The sequence below is a fragment of the Ursus maritimus genome, unplaced genomic scaffold (assembly GCF_017311325.1).
Source record: "Ursus maritimus isolate PB19 unplaced genomic scaffold, ASM1731132v1 scaffold_3, whole genome shotgun sequence".
Taxonomy (NCBI): domain Eukaryota; kingdom Metazoa; phylum Chordata; class Mammalia; order Carnivora; family Ursidae; genus Ursus; species Ursus maritimus.
Window position 1 is genome coordinate 96,020,114 of NW_024425563.1, and position 12,891 is coordinate 96,033,004.

Genomic DNA, 12,891 nt, shown 5'->3' on the forward strand with positions numbered 1-12,891 from the left:
GCCCCCCCCCCCCCCCCCCCCCCCCCCGCCGGTCTGCCCCAAGGCCAAGCACTTTCTGGTTCCGTTCTGCGCGGGGTCAGCGGGTCACGGTGTAGGAATTGCCATCCACAGGCACCCCCGCACCCCTGGGGGCGTCGAGTGCGATTGTCCTCGAACTTCAGGAAACTGGTCTGAACGGCACAAGCTGTGTCCCATCTGAGGACCCACCATAGGCTGCGCTGTGAGCACGGAGCCCTGGCGAACACTGGCAACCGCGCCCTAAGTGTGGCTGTGGGCTGTTAGATCTATAAACTCGGGCAGCGCTTCCAGGACGAGACCAGTAAATCCCATAAAAGTGCTCCGGTGGGACTTCTGAAGCAACAATCTCCCCTCGTCCCTGACTCCGTGGGAAGGTCTTGGACATGGCACTGTGACACGTAGCCCTGACTTGACATACTGTCTTATTTTTTGAATTACTTCAATTAAGAGTGTGTTTTAAAAATCAGAAATGGACGTTGCATTTCATCAAGTGCAGTCATGGAGAAAATCAAGTGACAGCCTCTGCCATTTCTTGGTGAAGGTCACTGTTTCCTGATATTCAAACATTTCTTTGGTGTGAAACTCATAAATGATCATGGCGTATTATTCTTCTAATCTGAGGCTGAATTCCATTTGCAGTTGTTTTTGTTTGTTTTGTTTTTTAGAGAGAGAAAGAGAGGGCATGAGCAGGGGAGGAGGGGCAGAGGGACATAGAATGCTAAGTGGACTCCACGCTCGACATGGAGGCTGACATGGGGGCTCAGCCTCACAACCCTGAAATCATGACCTGAGCTGAAATCAAGAGTCCATTGTTCAACCGACTGAGCCAGCCAGGTGCCCTAGCAAGATTACGTTCCTTTTTTTTTTTTTTTAAGATTTTATATATTTATTTGAGAGAGGGAGAGAGAGAGCATGAGAGAGGGGAGAATCAGAAGAAGTAGACTCCCCGATGAACAGGAAGCCTGACGCGGGACTCGATCCGGGGACTTCCGGATCATGACCTGAGCCGACGGCAGATGCTTCACTGACTGAGTCCCCCAAGTGCCCAAGATTACATTCTTAATAAAGATCATAACCTCCAATCATGATATTCTTCTGAGAAAATGCTAAATTCCCAAAGTCCTGTTTTACGATTTCTAGTTACCTGCTTCTGGGGAATCAGGATCCGTATGCACTGGGCATCGTGTTGGAAGGCAGCCTCACCACTCTGTTCACTGGGACCCCACCATCTCCAGGAGGAGGGACAGGAAGTTGCTCTCTCCACACAGGGCCTGTGGCCCGGTGTGAAGACCACAGAGCTGCAAGCTTCCCACCCTCCTTCTATGGGGAGAAGGGGTTCCACATTTTGGGGCAGAGCGTGGTTCCCTGAAATCCTTGGTTTCATTGATAGGGATCATTCATTTTTACAAGGTTTTATCAATTAAGGTATTCTGGTATCAAAATCAGTAAGACTGGCATGTGGTTGTTTCGTCTTTTTAAATTAGAGATATTGCTGTCCGGTTTTGATATCGACATGTTACATAGATCCATAGAAGCGCATCTGGAAGCTTTCTCTGTCTCTGCGCTCTGCAACAGTTCAAAGAACGTTTTGAACTTACGTGAGCCAACGTGCCTTTGGAAGGGTGGTCTTCACATGCTGCTTGAGGATTCTGTCTGGCTCGAGTTAGCTGGTGCATGAGGAGTACTGAGGGCTGTTCTCGCATTCCAAATATTTTGTAATTCACTGAATTTCCTTATTTTTGCTTTCTCATTTTTATTCTGTGCATTTATTGTATTTTTCCATCGTATTTAGCTAGACGTTAGCTAAGAATTTATCTATTTAATTGTTGTTAAAAGATTCAGCTCAGGCTATTTTTTGCTGAGTTAATTAAATTGCATTTTCATCTTTACAAATTCCTTCCTTCTGCTTTGTTTAGTTTGTGCGTGCATGGATATGTGTATGTGTACATGTGTGCGTGCCTGTGTACGGATGTGTGTTTGTGTGCATATGTGCGTGCCTGTGTAAGGATGTGTGTATCTGTGCACACGTGCATGTGTGCGTGCCTGTGTACGGATGTGTGTATGTGTGCATATGTGTGTGCCTGTCTACAGATGTGTGTGTGTGCACATGTGCATGTGTGCGTGCCTGTGTACAGATGTATGTGTGCATGTGTGCGTGCCTGTGTATAGATGTGTGTATCTGTGCACGTGTGCACGTGTGCGTGCCTGTGTAAGGATGTGTGTATCTGTGCACACGTGCATGTGTGCGTGCCTGTGTACGGATGTGTGTATGTGTGCATATGTGTGTGCCTGTCTACAGATGTGTGTGTGCCTCTGTACGGATGTGTGTATGTGTGCACGTGTGCGTGCCTGTGTACAGATGTGTGTATCTGTGCACGTGTGCACGTGTGCGTGCCTGTGTACGGATGTGTGTATCTGTGCACGTGTCCACGTGTGCGTGCCTCTGTACGATGTGTATCTATGCACATGTGCATATGTGTGTGCCTGTGTACAGATGTGTGTATGTGTGTACGTGAGCATGTGTACATGCCTGTGTACGGATCTGTGTATGTGTGCACATGTGCATGTGTGCGTGCATGCGCATGGATGTGTTTGTGTGCCTGTGTATGTGTGCATATGTGCGTGCCTGCATACGTGTGCACGTGTGCATGTGTGCGTGCATGTGTACGGATGTATCTGTGCATGTGTGCATGTGTGCGTGCCTGCGTACGGATGTGTGTATCTGTGCACGTGTGCATGTGTGCATGCCTGTGTACGGATGTATGTGTGCATGTGTGCATGTGTGCGTGCCTGTGTACGGATGTGTGTATCTGTGCACGTGTGCATGTGTGCGTGCATGTGTATGGATACGTGTACGTGTGCATGTGTGCATGCTTGTGCATGTGCACATTTTCCTTATGATTTCAATCGAAGAGTTATTTATTTTACTTTCATTCATTGCTGCTCCATAACAGAGACCCTACTCTCCTCTGAGCACAAAGTTAGCGGTACGCAGGGTCCTTTGTTTTAACCCTAGAATCTAGAAATAATAGCATTAACCTCATGGTATGAATGAATACAAATGCACAGAATCATCTTTCTTCTGAAATTTTATATTGAATTCTTCCATTAATTTATGCTACAAAGAAGTAAGGGGCACCTGTACTTTTTAAAATAGATTCTCTTCTAAGTTCCCTACACAACCGGACGTCATATTTCCCATTCTGTAACAATTATGTTTTCTTATCATTTGCCCAATTTCCTAATGACATGCACACTTAAATAGCTTTCTTACAATGTAAATAATAATTAGTAAACACCCTTTAAATAATTTTAGTTATTTGGAAGTGACTTGATTTTTGGGGGGTAGGGAAGGTATTGAGATGTCAGTAAGATTCTCTTGTTTTTTACTCTAGTTACTTTATGAAGATTTGTCCTTGTTTTAACAGATTTGAATCCATTTCTTCCCTGGGTTACAATTACTCTTTAAACATATAGATCTATATCTTTAGTTCAGGAAAGTTTTTGTAAATTATATCTTTAAATATTTTTTTTTTCTGTTCAAACTTTCCTCTCCGGGGGGTGGAGGGAGACGCTAATGACATATGTCCTTTCTTTGCCTCATGCATATTCTTCTTTGTCTGACTTCTATTTTTTTTTGTCTGATTGTCCCTAAAATCAATTCTAATTGTGTTTTTTTTAAATCTCATTTTGCAGAGCGTTCTCAAACTTGCCATCCGTGTCCTTCACTCTCTTTTCTGTGAATCTGTTCCTTTTTTCTTTTGCTCAGCCTCTGTTTCTGGTGTCTGTTCCTTTTCTTTCCTCGACTCTGTCAACCCTCCTTTGAGCTTTTATTCCACGTTTTAGCTCTGTCAGCTTGGCTCTGCGCTCTTATTTCAGAGAGGTAACTTTTCCATGCATTTAGTCTTGCGTGCGGAGAACACCTTGCCTACAATCTCACCGGTGTGAGGCAATCCTTTGCGGACCTGGTCTTCAGCTCCTCCCCTTCCGGTCATCTTCAACGACTGCTTTCTAGGGCAGCATGTCTCATCATCCCATAGTGACTTGTGTTTGTTATGACCATCCACTTCTGCACGAAGGGGTCCATCTCACTGTGGCCAGGGAGCACGCCCCTGCCGCTAGGCTATGTGACAGTGGCCAGTCTGGGCGCCACGGTGTCTCTCTGGATCTCAGGGAGCCCCTGAGAACACACGTCACGCTGCAGCCCAGCGCTCATCTGCCTTCTCACCGTGTACCTACCCCAGTGTGGGCATCTGGGTGTCTCCAGGCCTGTGGGCCACCAACAGCCCCTCTGCTCGCTACACCAACAGACGGTTTCTGTAACAGACGGCTTTCCTTCAGCCCCATGTCCCCAACACTCATGCTGCAGGGGATTCCTTTAGCTCTGTCATGTTGTAGTATCTTTTCTTCCAAACCAGGGTCTTTTTCTCCCCCCCCGCCCATGTGTGCTGTTGAGAATGGAGAAGTCTGTGTACTCTGGGAAGTGGCAGGATCCTCTCTCCCATTGGTCTAATTTTCTCTGTAGTGGCCGCCATTTTGGGGATTCTCAGTCCTGTTCTGGAGCATGGATATTTCCTGGTGTCTGGGAGGATGGAATTCCCATTTCTGGTTCTCCCTATCTCTGTTGATCCCAGCTGGAGTCAGAGGTCAGGGAGTACAGAGATATTTCTGCCACCATCATAAGCTGGGGTCACAAGATACATTTTCCACGATTTAGCACTTCTTCAGTTCTGACCAGAGCCCCTTCCCACCAGCTCCCTACCCCGAGGGAACATTTGTGCAAATGCACCTCATGATATGAAACTGCGACCACGTCATACCTCCCTTAGAACTTAAAAAACATCTTGCTAAAAAGAAGAACGATAAAAATAATTTCTCATTTGCTTACCCCGGTGGCTTGTTAGGCAGAAACGCCCACTGAGGGATGGCCTTCTGCCCCGGCCTCTCCAGCACCGAATCGCTGCTCTGGAAGAGGACGTCGTGGGCTGCCGGACAAACCACGAATCTTCCACAAAAGTTCATCTAGCAGATCGGAAACTTCATCCAGGTAGTAATTCTGAAGCGAAGAAAAGCAGATTAGTGAATGCCTTCAAGAAATGAATTTCTTTCTTTTCCCCTCGTCTTCAGAAGCATCTCGTGGTACTGACTCTCGATGGCATTGTGCTTTGTGAGAAAGCTCACTGGAGTCAGAGACCCGGGTGCTGGGCCTGAGTCCTCAACCTCAGTTCCCTGACGCCCCAGGTCACACACACACACATACACACTCGTCCCTGATGCCCCGGGTCGGACGCAGTAAGTGTCAGTGTTCAGAACGCCTATATGAGGATTATCACATGAATGTAAAGGCATTAAGGGGTGGTGCAATACATGATAAAGAGTGAAGCCCTATGAAAACGCCCAAGATCACAACTGCACATGATCGGCTTCGGAACTGTGCTCAGTGACACGGAAGTACCGGTCGTGGAGAAGAGCTGGGCATTCAGTGTGCAAATACCTGCTTTGTTTGCTTGCTGTCACGTCGCGGGGACGAGGCTCAAATGCTGTGCCTATATCCCCATGTTTCGGGAGAAGTCTGGCACTGGTGGCAGAAACCAAAAGCAAACGGCCTCTCTGTAGGGACAGAGTGGGGTGTGTGTGTGTTGCGGGGTTGGGAATCATAAAGTGGGTCTTTCTAACCTCACAGGGTCATCCAAGGATATCATGAGTTAAGGGAAGAGAACGTGCTTGGTAATCTGCTAAGTGCTTTAGAATTTCCACTGGAAATGCCACGGCTCTGCAATGACAGGGGGCACAGAATCCCACCGTGCTTTAATAACCGGACGTGAGGTTCTCCAATGAAAGCATCCTACAAACGAGCCATCGTGCTCACTAAGCCAAGACCCACGTCTTACACGCCTCTCAGCCAGCTCGGCCTCTTCCTGCCGTGGCCTCTCCAGTCCCAGCCACGCCAGGGCCGCCCCCCGCACGCAGGCAGTCACGTCGGCCAGGCTCACAAGGGATTGGCTTTGAAAAGATTTTCGTTTTCGAGCATGAGTTGCGAGGGAAACTTTCATCTGGGGAGAAGAAAAGACAGATGAATTTCATGTTATCAACCAAAACATGGCTTTGTTAATGCAATAGACTATAAAATGGGGATCATATCTGATGATGCTATTTTATGACCTTTTAGTAAGACAGTAACTGCTTAGCAAAAAAAAATCAGGAAAATAGCTCTCGTGCATGGAACTAAATTGCAACAAGATGAATTCAACAATGAAAATGGGTATATAAATGGATATATCCATAAAGGGTGTTTTCAGTCTCTAACAGTAGAGGACGGAGATCGTCAACATGGTGTGCGTTTCCAAATGCAAACTTGGTTTCAGGGTGCTCCGCAGCCCTGCCGGGCTCTGGGGGCCCCACCGTGAGCCTGAGCCTGGGCCCAGGAGACAGGAAGCCGAGCTCATACGGTCTCTGCAGAGAGGCCCTGGCTTGTTTCCTTCTTTACTGTAGGCTGAGACCTGTTTGCTCAGAAAGCCGGTGGGCACCAAACTCAAAGTTGTATGCACTTAATTGTTGTAAAAATAGTCCAAACAAGCAAAGTTTGAGCCATTTAGAGCCTGCTTTGCATACACTGCAGGATCTCACAGACAGCTGTTACCCAGTTCCCGGACTCCAGCATGCCCTTGGGAGCGCTGACTCAGACTTCCCACCTGCTGCTGGGCGACATCAAACACAAAAAACCCCTCTCCCACCTTCCTCACACCCCCCTGCCCTTCTCCCCTTCTTGATGGTGGCCCCAAGACATAGCCTCTGGATGGTCTGGGGCTGTGACACCTGTCAGGACGTGGCCACATGCAGCTTGTGTGTGTTACTGTCTCTTGTGGTCATATCTCTTTCCTGGATCAGCCCTAAATCCCTTGAACCTCTGGCCATGTGTCAGAACCCCACGGGGATGCCTAGGTGCTGAGGACAGGACACTGTCCGTTCAGACAGCATATGTGGGTCTGAGGCCTCCCTACTCTACCAGCCACAAGAGCCCCAGGAGCCTGTGGTAATGGGTCCTGACTCCTGCGCTCAGGGACCCCTGAGTACCACTGCCTTCCTGTTCTTGATGATAAAGTCTAAGCACCTCATCATCTTAGTGTGACATTCAGGGCCCACCATGCCTGGCTCCAAACATCGTTTGCAAAACCACATCCGCCTGACCCTGAGCTCTGGGATGGGCCTCTCCACCACCTTCACTCTTGTGATGCCCCCCACCCCCCACAGATGCTACTCCCTTTGAGGAGATGCCTCAAATAAATAAATACATATAAAATAAAATAAAGTAAAATAAAATAAAATAAATAAAATTTAAAAATTAAAAATAATTAAATTAAATTAAATAAGATAAAATAAATAAAATAAAATAAAATTTAAAAATTAAAAAAATAAATAAATAAAATAAAATAAAACAGATAAAATAAGATTAAATAAATAAAATAAACAAAATAAAATAAAGTAAAATAAAATAAATAAAATCTAAAAATTAAAATAAATAAATGAATAAATAAATAAACTAGAGTAAAATAAAATAAGATAAAATAAAATAAATAAAATTTAAAAATTAAAATAAATAAATAAAATAAAATTGCAAATAATTTGCTAAAAACTACAGAACACCAAAGACAGACATCAAAGAAGATCAAATTGAATGGATACACAGACAGGATTCTTGGGTTGAAAAACTTCCTATTACGCAGATGTCCGTTCTCTCCAAACTTGATTTATACATCCACAGCAATCTCGAGCAAAATCCCGGAATGCTGCTTCATAGATGCTGACAAGCTGATTCCAAAGTTTACATGGAAAGGCAAAAGAACTAGAGCAGCCCCAACTGGAAAATAATGACTCTGGAAGACTCACCTGCACTATGTGAGGACTTACTCTAGAGTTCTCATAATCAAGACAGTGTGGGATTGGTGACAGAATAGGTCAGCGGACTAGAACAGACGACCCAGAAACAGACTCACGGAAACCACAGACTGACTTGTGACAAAGATACACAAGCACTTCAACAGGCTTTTAAAAAAAAATTATGTATTTATTTGAGAGAGAGAGAGAAAGAGAAAACATGAGCCGGAGGGGCAGAGAGAGGCAGAGAGAATCTCAGCAGACTCCGTGCTGAGCTGAGCCCGACACGGGGCTCAATCTCAGGACCCGAAGATCACAACCTGAGCTGAAATCAAGAGTTGGATGCTCCGCTGACTGTGCCACCCAGATGCCCCTCAACATGCTTTTTAAAGATGGTGCTGGAACAAGTGTCTATCCCAAACAGGAAAGAACATTCACTCTGAGCTCGAACCTTACATCTTATACTAACATGAAGTCAAAATTGTCCACTGACCTAAATCTAAAACATAAAACCATAAAACTTCTAAAAGAAACAGGAGAAAATGTGTGTGACCATGGGGTTGCCATTCATTTTTAGATAGGACACCAGTGGAATCTATAAAAGAAGAAATTGATAAACTGCCCTTTATAAATACTAAGGACTTCTGCAAAAAAACACTGTTAGAGGAAGGACAAGGACAAGCCATAGAATGGGAAAAGTATTTGCAAATCACATATCCAATAAAGGAAATGTATCAGAAATACAAAAATTGCTATAACTCTTTGTTTACATGCTTGTCTTCTTCTATGGATGGTAGACCATGTCCTCTTATGTTTGTTTCACCATTGCCTGAATAGAATAGGCACTTTGAGTAATTGCTAAATGAGTGCATGAACAAACAAATGAGTGGATGGATGGATGGATGGATGGATGGATGGATGGATGGATGGGCAGATGGATGGATGGATGGATGGATGGATGGATGGATGGATGGATGGGCAGATGGATGGATGGGTGGATGGATGGATGGATGGATGGGAAGATGGAAGACTAGATGGATGGATGAGCAGGGAGCAGGAAGCTAGGAACACTGAAAGAAACAAAGGGCTCAGGTAAGTATTGTCAAGGTCTGAGTTTAAGTTGGTGTTTTGTGCATGCATGTGCGTGTATATGTGTGTGTGTGACATGACTAGATTTGCAAGTGGCGGACCAGTAGGAGGGTGGGAAACAGGGAGCCCCATTCCTAACTCAGCCCCAAGGCCAGCGAACTGGTCCAGTGAAGGCTGGCTGATGGAGTGAAACCTTTATAAGATGGGAAGTTTTAACTTAACAAGGCAAGAGTTAGCAGTGACCGCGAGAGGAGGTTGGGAAAGAGACGGGGTGTGGCTCAGCGCTTGGAGGGCAGGGGCTCCCTGGAGGAGGCAGCACCCTGGGATGCTGGTCTTGCTGGACCCGTTCATGTTGCAGCAATGTCGAGCCCTGCCCAGCGCAGGGCAGGTGGGCCTCAGGGACCATGGAAAATTTCACCCCAACAGCACGTGAATCCCCAGCACACCCTGACTTCTGGGACGCACGCACATACCATTCCCCACCACGCCATGCTCACTACTATGAAAAGGACCCCGCAGCACCAAGCCGGGGCCCACAGGTCAGACTCGGAAAGACCGCAGGATGTGTCTGTTTGGCTTCTTCCTGGAAGACGGAATAGCAGGCCTCGGGAGAAGTCTGCGAGGGTGCTCGGCGGTACTGCACGCAGGTGCCAGTGCGCGGCCAGTGTCAGGATGCCTGCCAGCTGCAGGGAGAAAGACCCGTGACTCTGGGCCCTGCGCCCCAGGGGCCCAAGACTAGTGTGCAGGCTTCTGAATGCTTTAAAATAACAGCAAGCTTGCAGAAGCAGTTCTTGGAGTATTGATCATGTCACCCCTAAAGGCCCGGCTCTGTCTCGTGCACACCCTCTGGGGCCCTGCTCCCCTCTCCTCCCCCTCACCCCTTCCATGTTCCTCCCTTCCCTCCCTTCCCTCCCCTCCCTCCTCCCTTCCCTCCCTGTCCCAATCCTCCCCCAGGCCCCTCCATTCCATTCCCTCCTCCATCTCAAGGTGCAGGAGGCCATCTCTCCTGCTTCCTCCCTGCCCTCCGCCCTCGCTGCTGGCAGCCACGCTGCCCCAGGGGCTGGTTCTCACACCCTCTTCGTGCCCCCAGCACCCAGCAAGGGCTCAGTATGCTATAAACCACTTAAGAGGCAGAGGGCATTACGTTTAGTTCAGGCGCAGTTTTGTGGTCTGGTTGTTGTAACAGGCTGGAACCTGGCCTGGGAGCCTGGGGCGTGTCTGTTGTGCATGTGTGTATCTAATTCACGGGCACAACAGGCCAGCAGCCCGTTGTCACAGGCCCACACGGGCCCCAGCGTGGGCACCGGCCATCACAGGGCCCTCCCCGGCTGCAACCTTCCAGATCCCCACTGGCCCCATTTCCCTCGCTCCTAGCCCCGGCCCTGCACCCAAGGCCTCCCTACAAATAGGCTACCTCACTACTATTTACTCCCTAAGTGGTACCGCATCCCGCCAGCGGTCCACCATCTGGACCAAGCAAGTGTGGGCTCCCCGAACACCCCGTCCCTGTGCACCCGTAATTTCTGAATGGTTCAGACAGTGCTACAATTTATTCATGATATTCTGTGCTTTTTTCTTGACAAAAAGCATTCTTCGCATTGCTAAGCAGTGCAATAATGACCAGTTCCGCAGATAAGTTCCACGCACACGTAATCACTAAGCCCGCGGTACCCCGCCAAGCGCACATCTGCCGTGTGTTTCTGGAGCTGGAGCTCGGGTAACGGTCCCACTTGTAACAGTGGGTTCGGGAGAGGTGCAGCCAGGCTTGAAGCCAGGTCTCCAGCTCCTGGGTCAGCTTTTCCTGCCCTGGTTTGCGGAGCCTGTCCCACCGAGCATAAGGCCAGCAGAGTTTGGGGATCTGTGCTTGGTTCCCTGTGAGCTGCCTGAGCCTGGGACCCTGACAGCCAGACCCCCCCATCAGACAGTTGGGCTGGACCCTCCCTCCACCCTGAGGACAGTCCGGCTGCAGGGGCAGAATGGGGGCTCCCTGGGGACCAGGTCAGAACCACCCACACCCCAGGATTGTCCAGCATCCCATGTGGGGCTCTGGCCCTCCTGATTCTGGGCATCAACAGCCCGCCAGACTGGGCCAGCCCTGGACTGAAACCTGGCCCCCTGGGGTGGGAGCCGGGCTTCCCGAGAACCTTACACATATGCTTTCTTCTGAGGACCACTGAGGCACGATTCCTGCGGTGGGGTAAACAGCACTCAAGTGGGTTTCAGGTGCTCGTAGGGGGGGTTTTGGGTGCAGGGTCAGAGTCAGGAGCAAGGGTAATGGGGGCCATCACTGGCATTAGCACCCCGCTCCTCCCTCAGAGGAAGAACACTCCCCCCACCAGGCTGCCACGCTTGGTTGTGATAATTCGGGGTGGGAATTACTCGGGAGCCCAGACGCCCAGAACCCGCTCCGTGGGTGGTGACAGCCCCTTGCCTGAGTCGTAAGAACAAGCACTCCGGGAAGGGGTACAGCAGAGCGCGTGTGGAGTGTGTCCGGGCTCCCGTGCCCACGAGCACACCTCACTCTAGAACCAGCAGCACCCCGATCTAAAACCACTCTGGGACGCCGGATGCCCCGGCCTCTAGGCGGTGCCTCACCTTGAAAGCTCGTGTCTCCCTCGAGAAAGTGCTCACTGGCGAGGACACGGACTGTGCTGGCTTGTCAGGGAGATAGCTCGACACGGGGAGACCTCTTACCCCTGCTGTGTAGACGCCAGCCAGCGAGCGACGCAGCAGGAAGGAGCAGGACGCCATCGTGCTCTGGATGCCCATGAGGCAGATGAACTTCAGCGTTAGGAGGAGCGAAAGGGTCCCCCGGAGCCAGGTCACCCTCTGAGACGGAAGGACAGGGCAGGTCAGTGTGTCCCACCGGCCTCGGAGGGCACGCCGACGCAGGCACGCTAGACCACACTCACTGTAGCCCCACGGTGAGCCCTGGACAGGACCACCCCTGCCCACATCTGCGAGATCACGTACAGAGTGTGTCCCGCCCCTTCCTGAGGCCCAGGCCCCTCCCTCTGGGACCTGGCAACAAGGAGCGCACAGAGACAGGGAGTGCGGGCCACCAGCCCGTGGTTCCCGGAACCCAGCAAGGGAAAGCCGGGCATTGCAGCCACGGTTCCGGGGGCTGGAGCCCACGGCCAAGCTGGAATCCAGCTGGAAGAAAGAGGGGGGAAGAGCGCAGACACGCAGTGACAGGCAGAGCAGGAGCCTGCCACCCATCCCGGAGAGCGGCCACCCAACGGGTGGGAAGCAGGCGGCCACCTCTCTCGCTCCTGGAGCCTCCAGCCTTGAGGAGGGACAGACAATTAACCAAGTCAGTGCAACACGGGTCAGAGTGGAGGCCGGTTAGCACCATGAGGACGGGGTGACATTTAATGGAGATGTGAAGGCGGGGGGGGGGCACTGCCTGCCCGCTCTGTGCCAGCATGTGTGTGACGCTTGACCTCAGGGCCCTGCCATGCACGACCCCTCCCAGCCTGGAGGCCCGTCAGCACCCGGCTCACAGAATAACCCATTCTTTTTTCTTTTTCTTAAGATTTTATTTTTTTGTCAGAGAGAGTGTGAGCATGAGCGGGGGAGGGGCAGAGGGAGAAGCAGACTCCCCGCTGAGCGGGGGGCCCGATGCAGGGCTTGATCCCAGGACCCTGGCTGGGATCATGACCTGAGCCAAAGGCAGACACTTCACCAACTGAGCCACTCTGGCACCCCAGAATAACCCATTCTTCTAGGTTGTTCTGAGAGGGCCCAGCCCTGGGGTATGAAGTCATTTGGGGCCCTGGCTGTCATCATCAGGGGGAAAAGAGAGCTCCAGGCGTCCAGTGCGGTGAGGGAGGTAAGCAGTGAGGAAGCTCCACCGGCCTACATCCACGTCCACCAGCAGGACCCGCCAGGCTCTGCATGACAGGCTGT

General features: G+C 50.0%; 1 protein-coding gene across 1 annotated transcript in view; it reads right to left on the minus strand.

The window, feature by feature from the left end:
* Positions 1 to 12,891, minus strand: part of PKD1L1 (polycystin 1 like 1, transient receptor potential channel interacting) — a 106,031-nt gene that overhangs the window by 12,279 nt on the left and 80,861 nt on the right. The window contains exons 48-51 of the mRNA XM_040644575.1: positions 11,578 to 11,811; positions 9,456 to 9,665; positions 5,910 to 6,071; positions 4,907 to 5,074 (exon numbers count right to left, since the gene is read on the minus strand). Coding sequence (XP_040500509.1) covers positions 4,919 to 5,074; positions 5,910 to 6,071; positions 9,456 to 9,665; positions 11,578 to 11,811 — 762 coding nt within the window. The 3' untranslated portion in view covers positions 4,907 to 4,918. The remainder of the gene's footprint in view (positions 1 to 4,906; positions 5,075 to 5,909; positions 6,072 to 9,455; positions 9,666 to 11,577; positions 11,812 to 12,891) is intronic.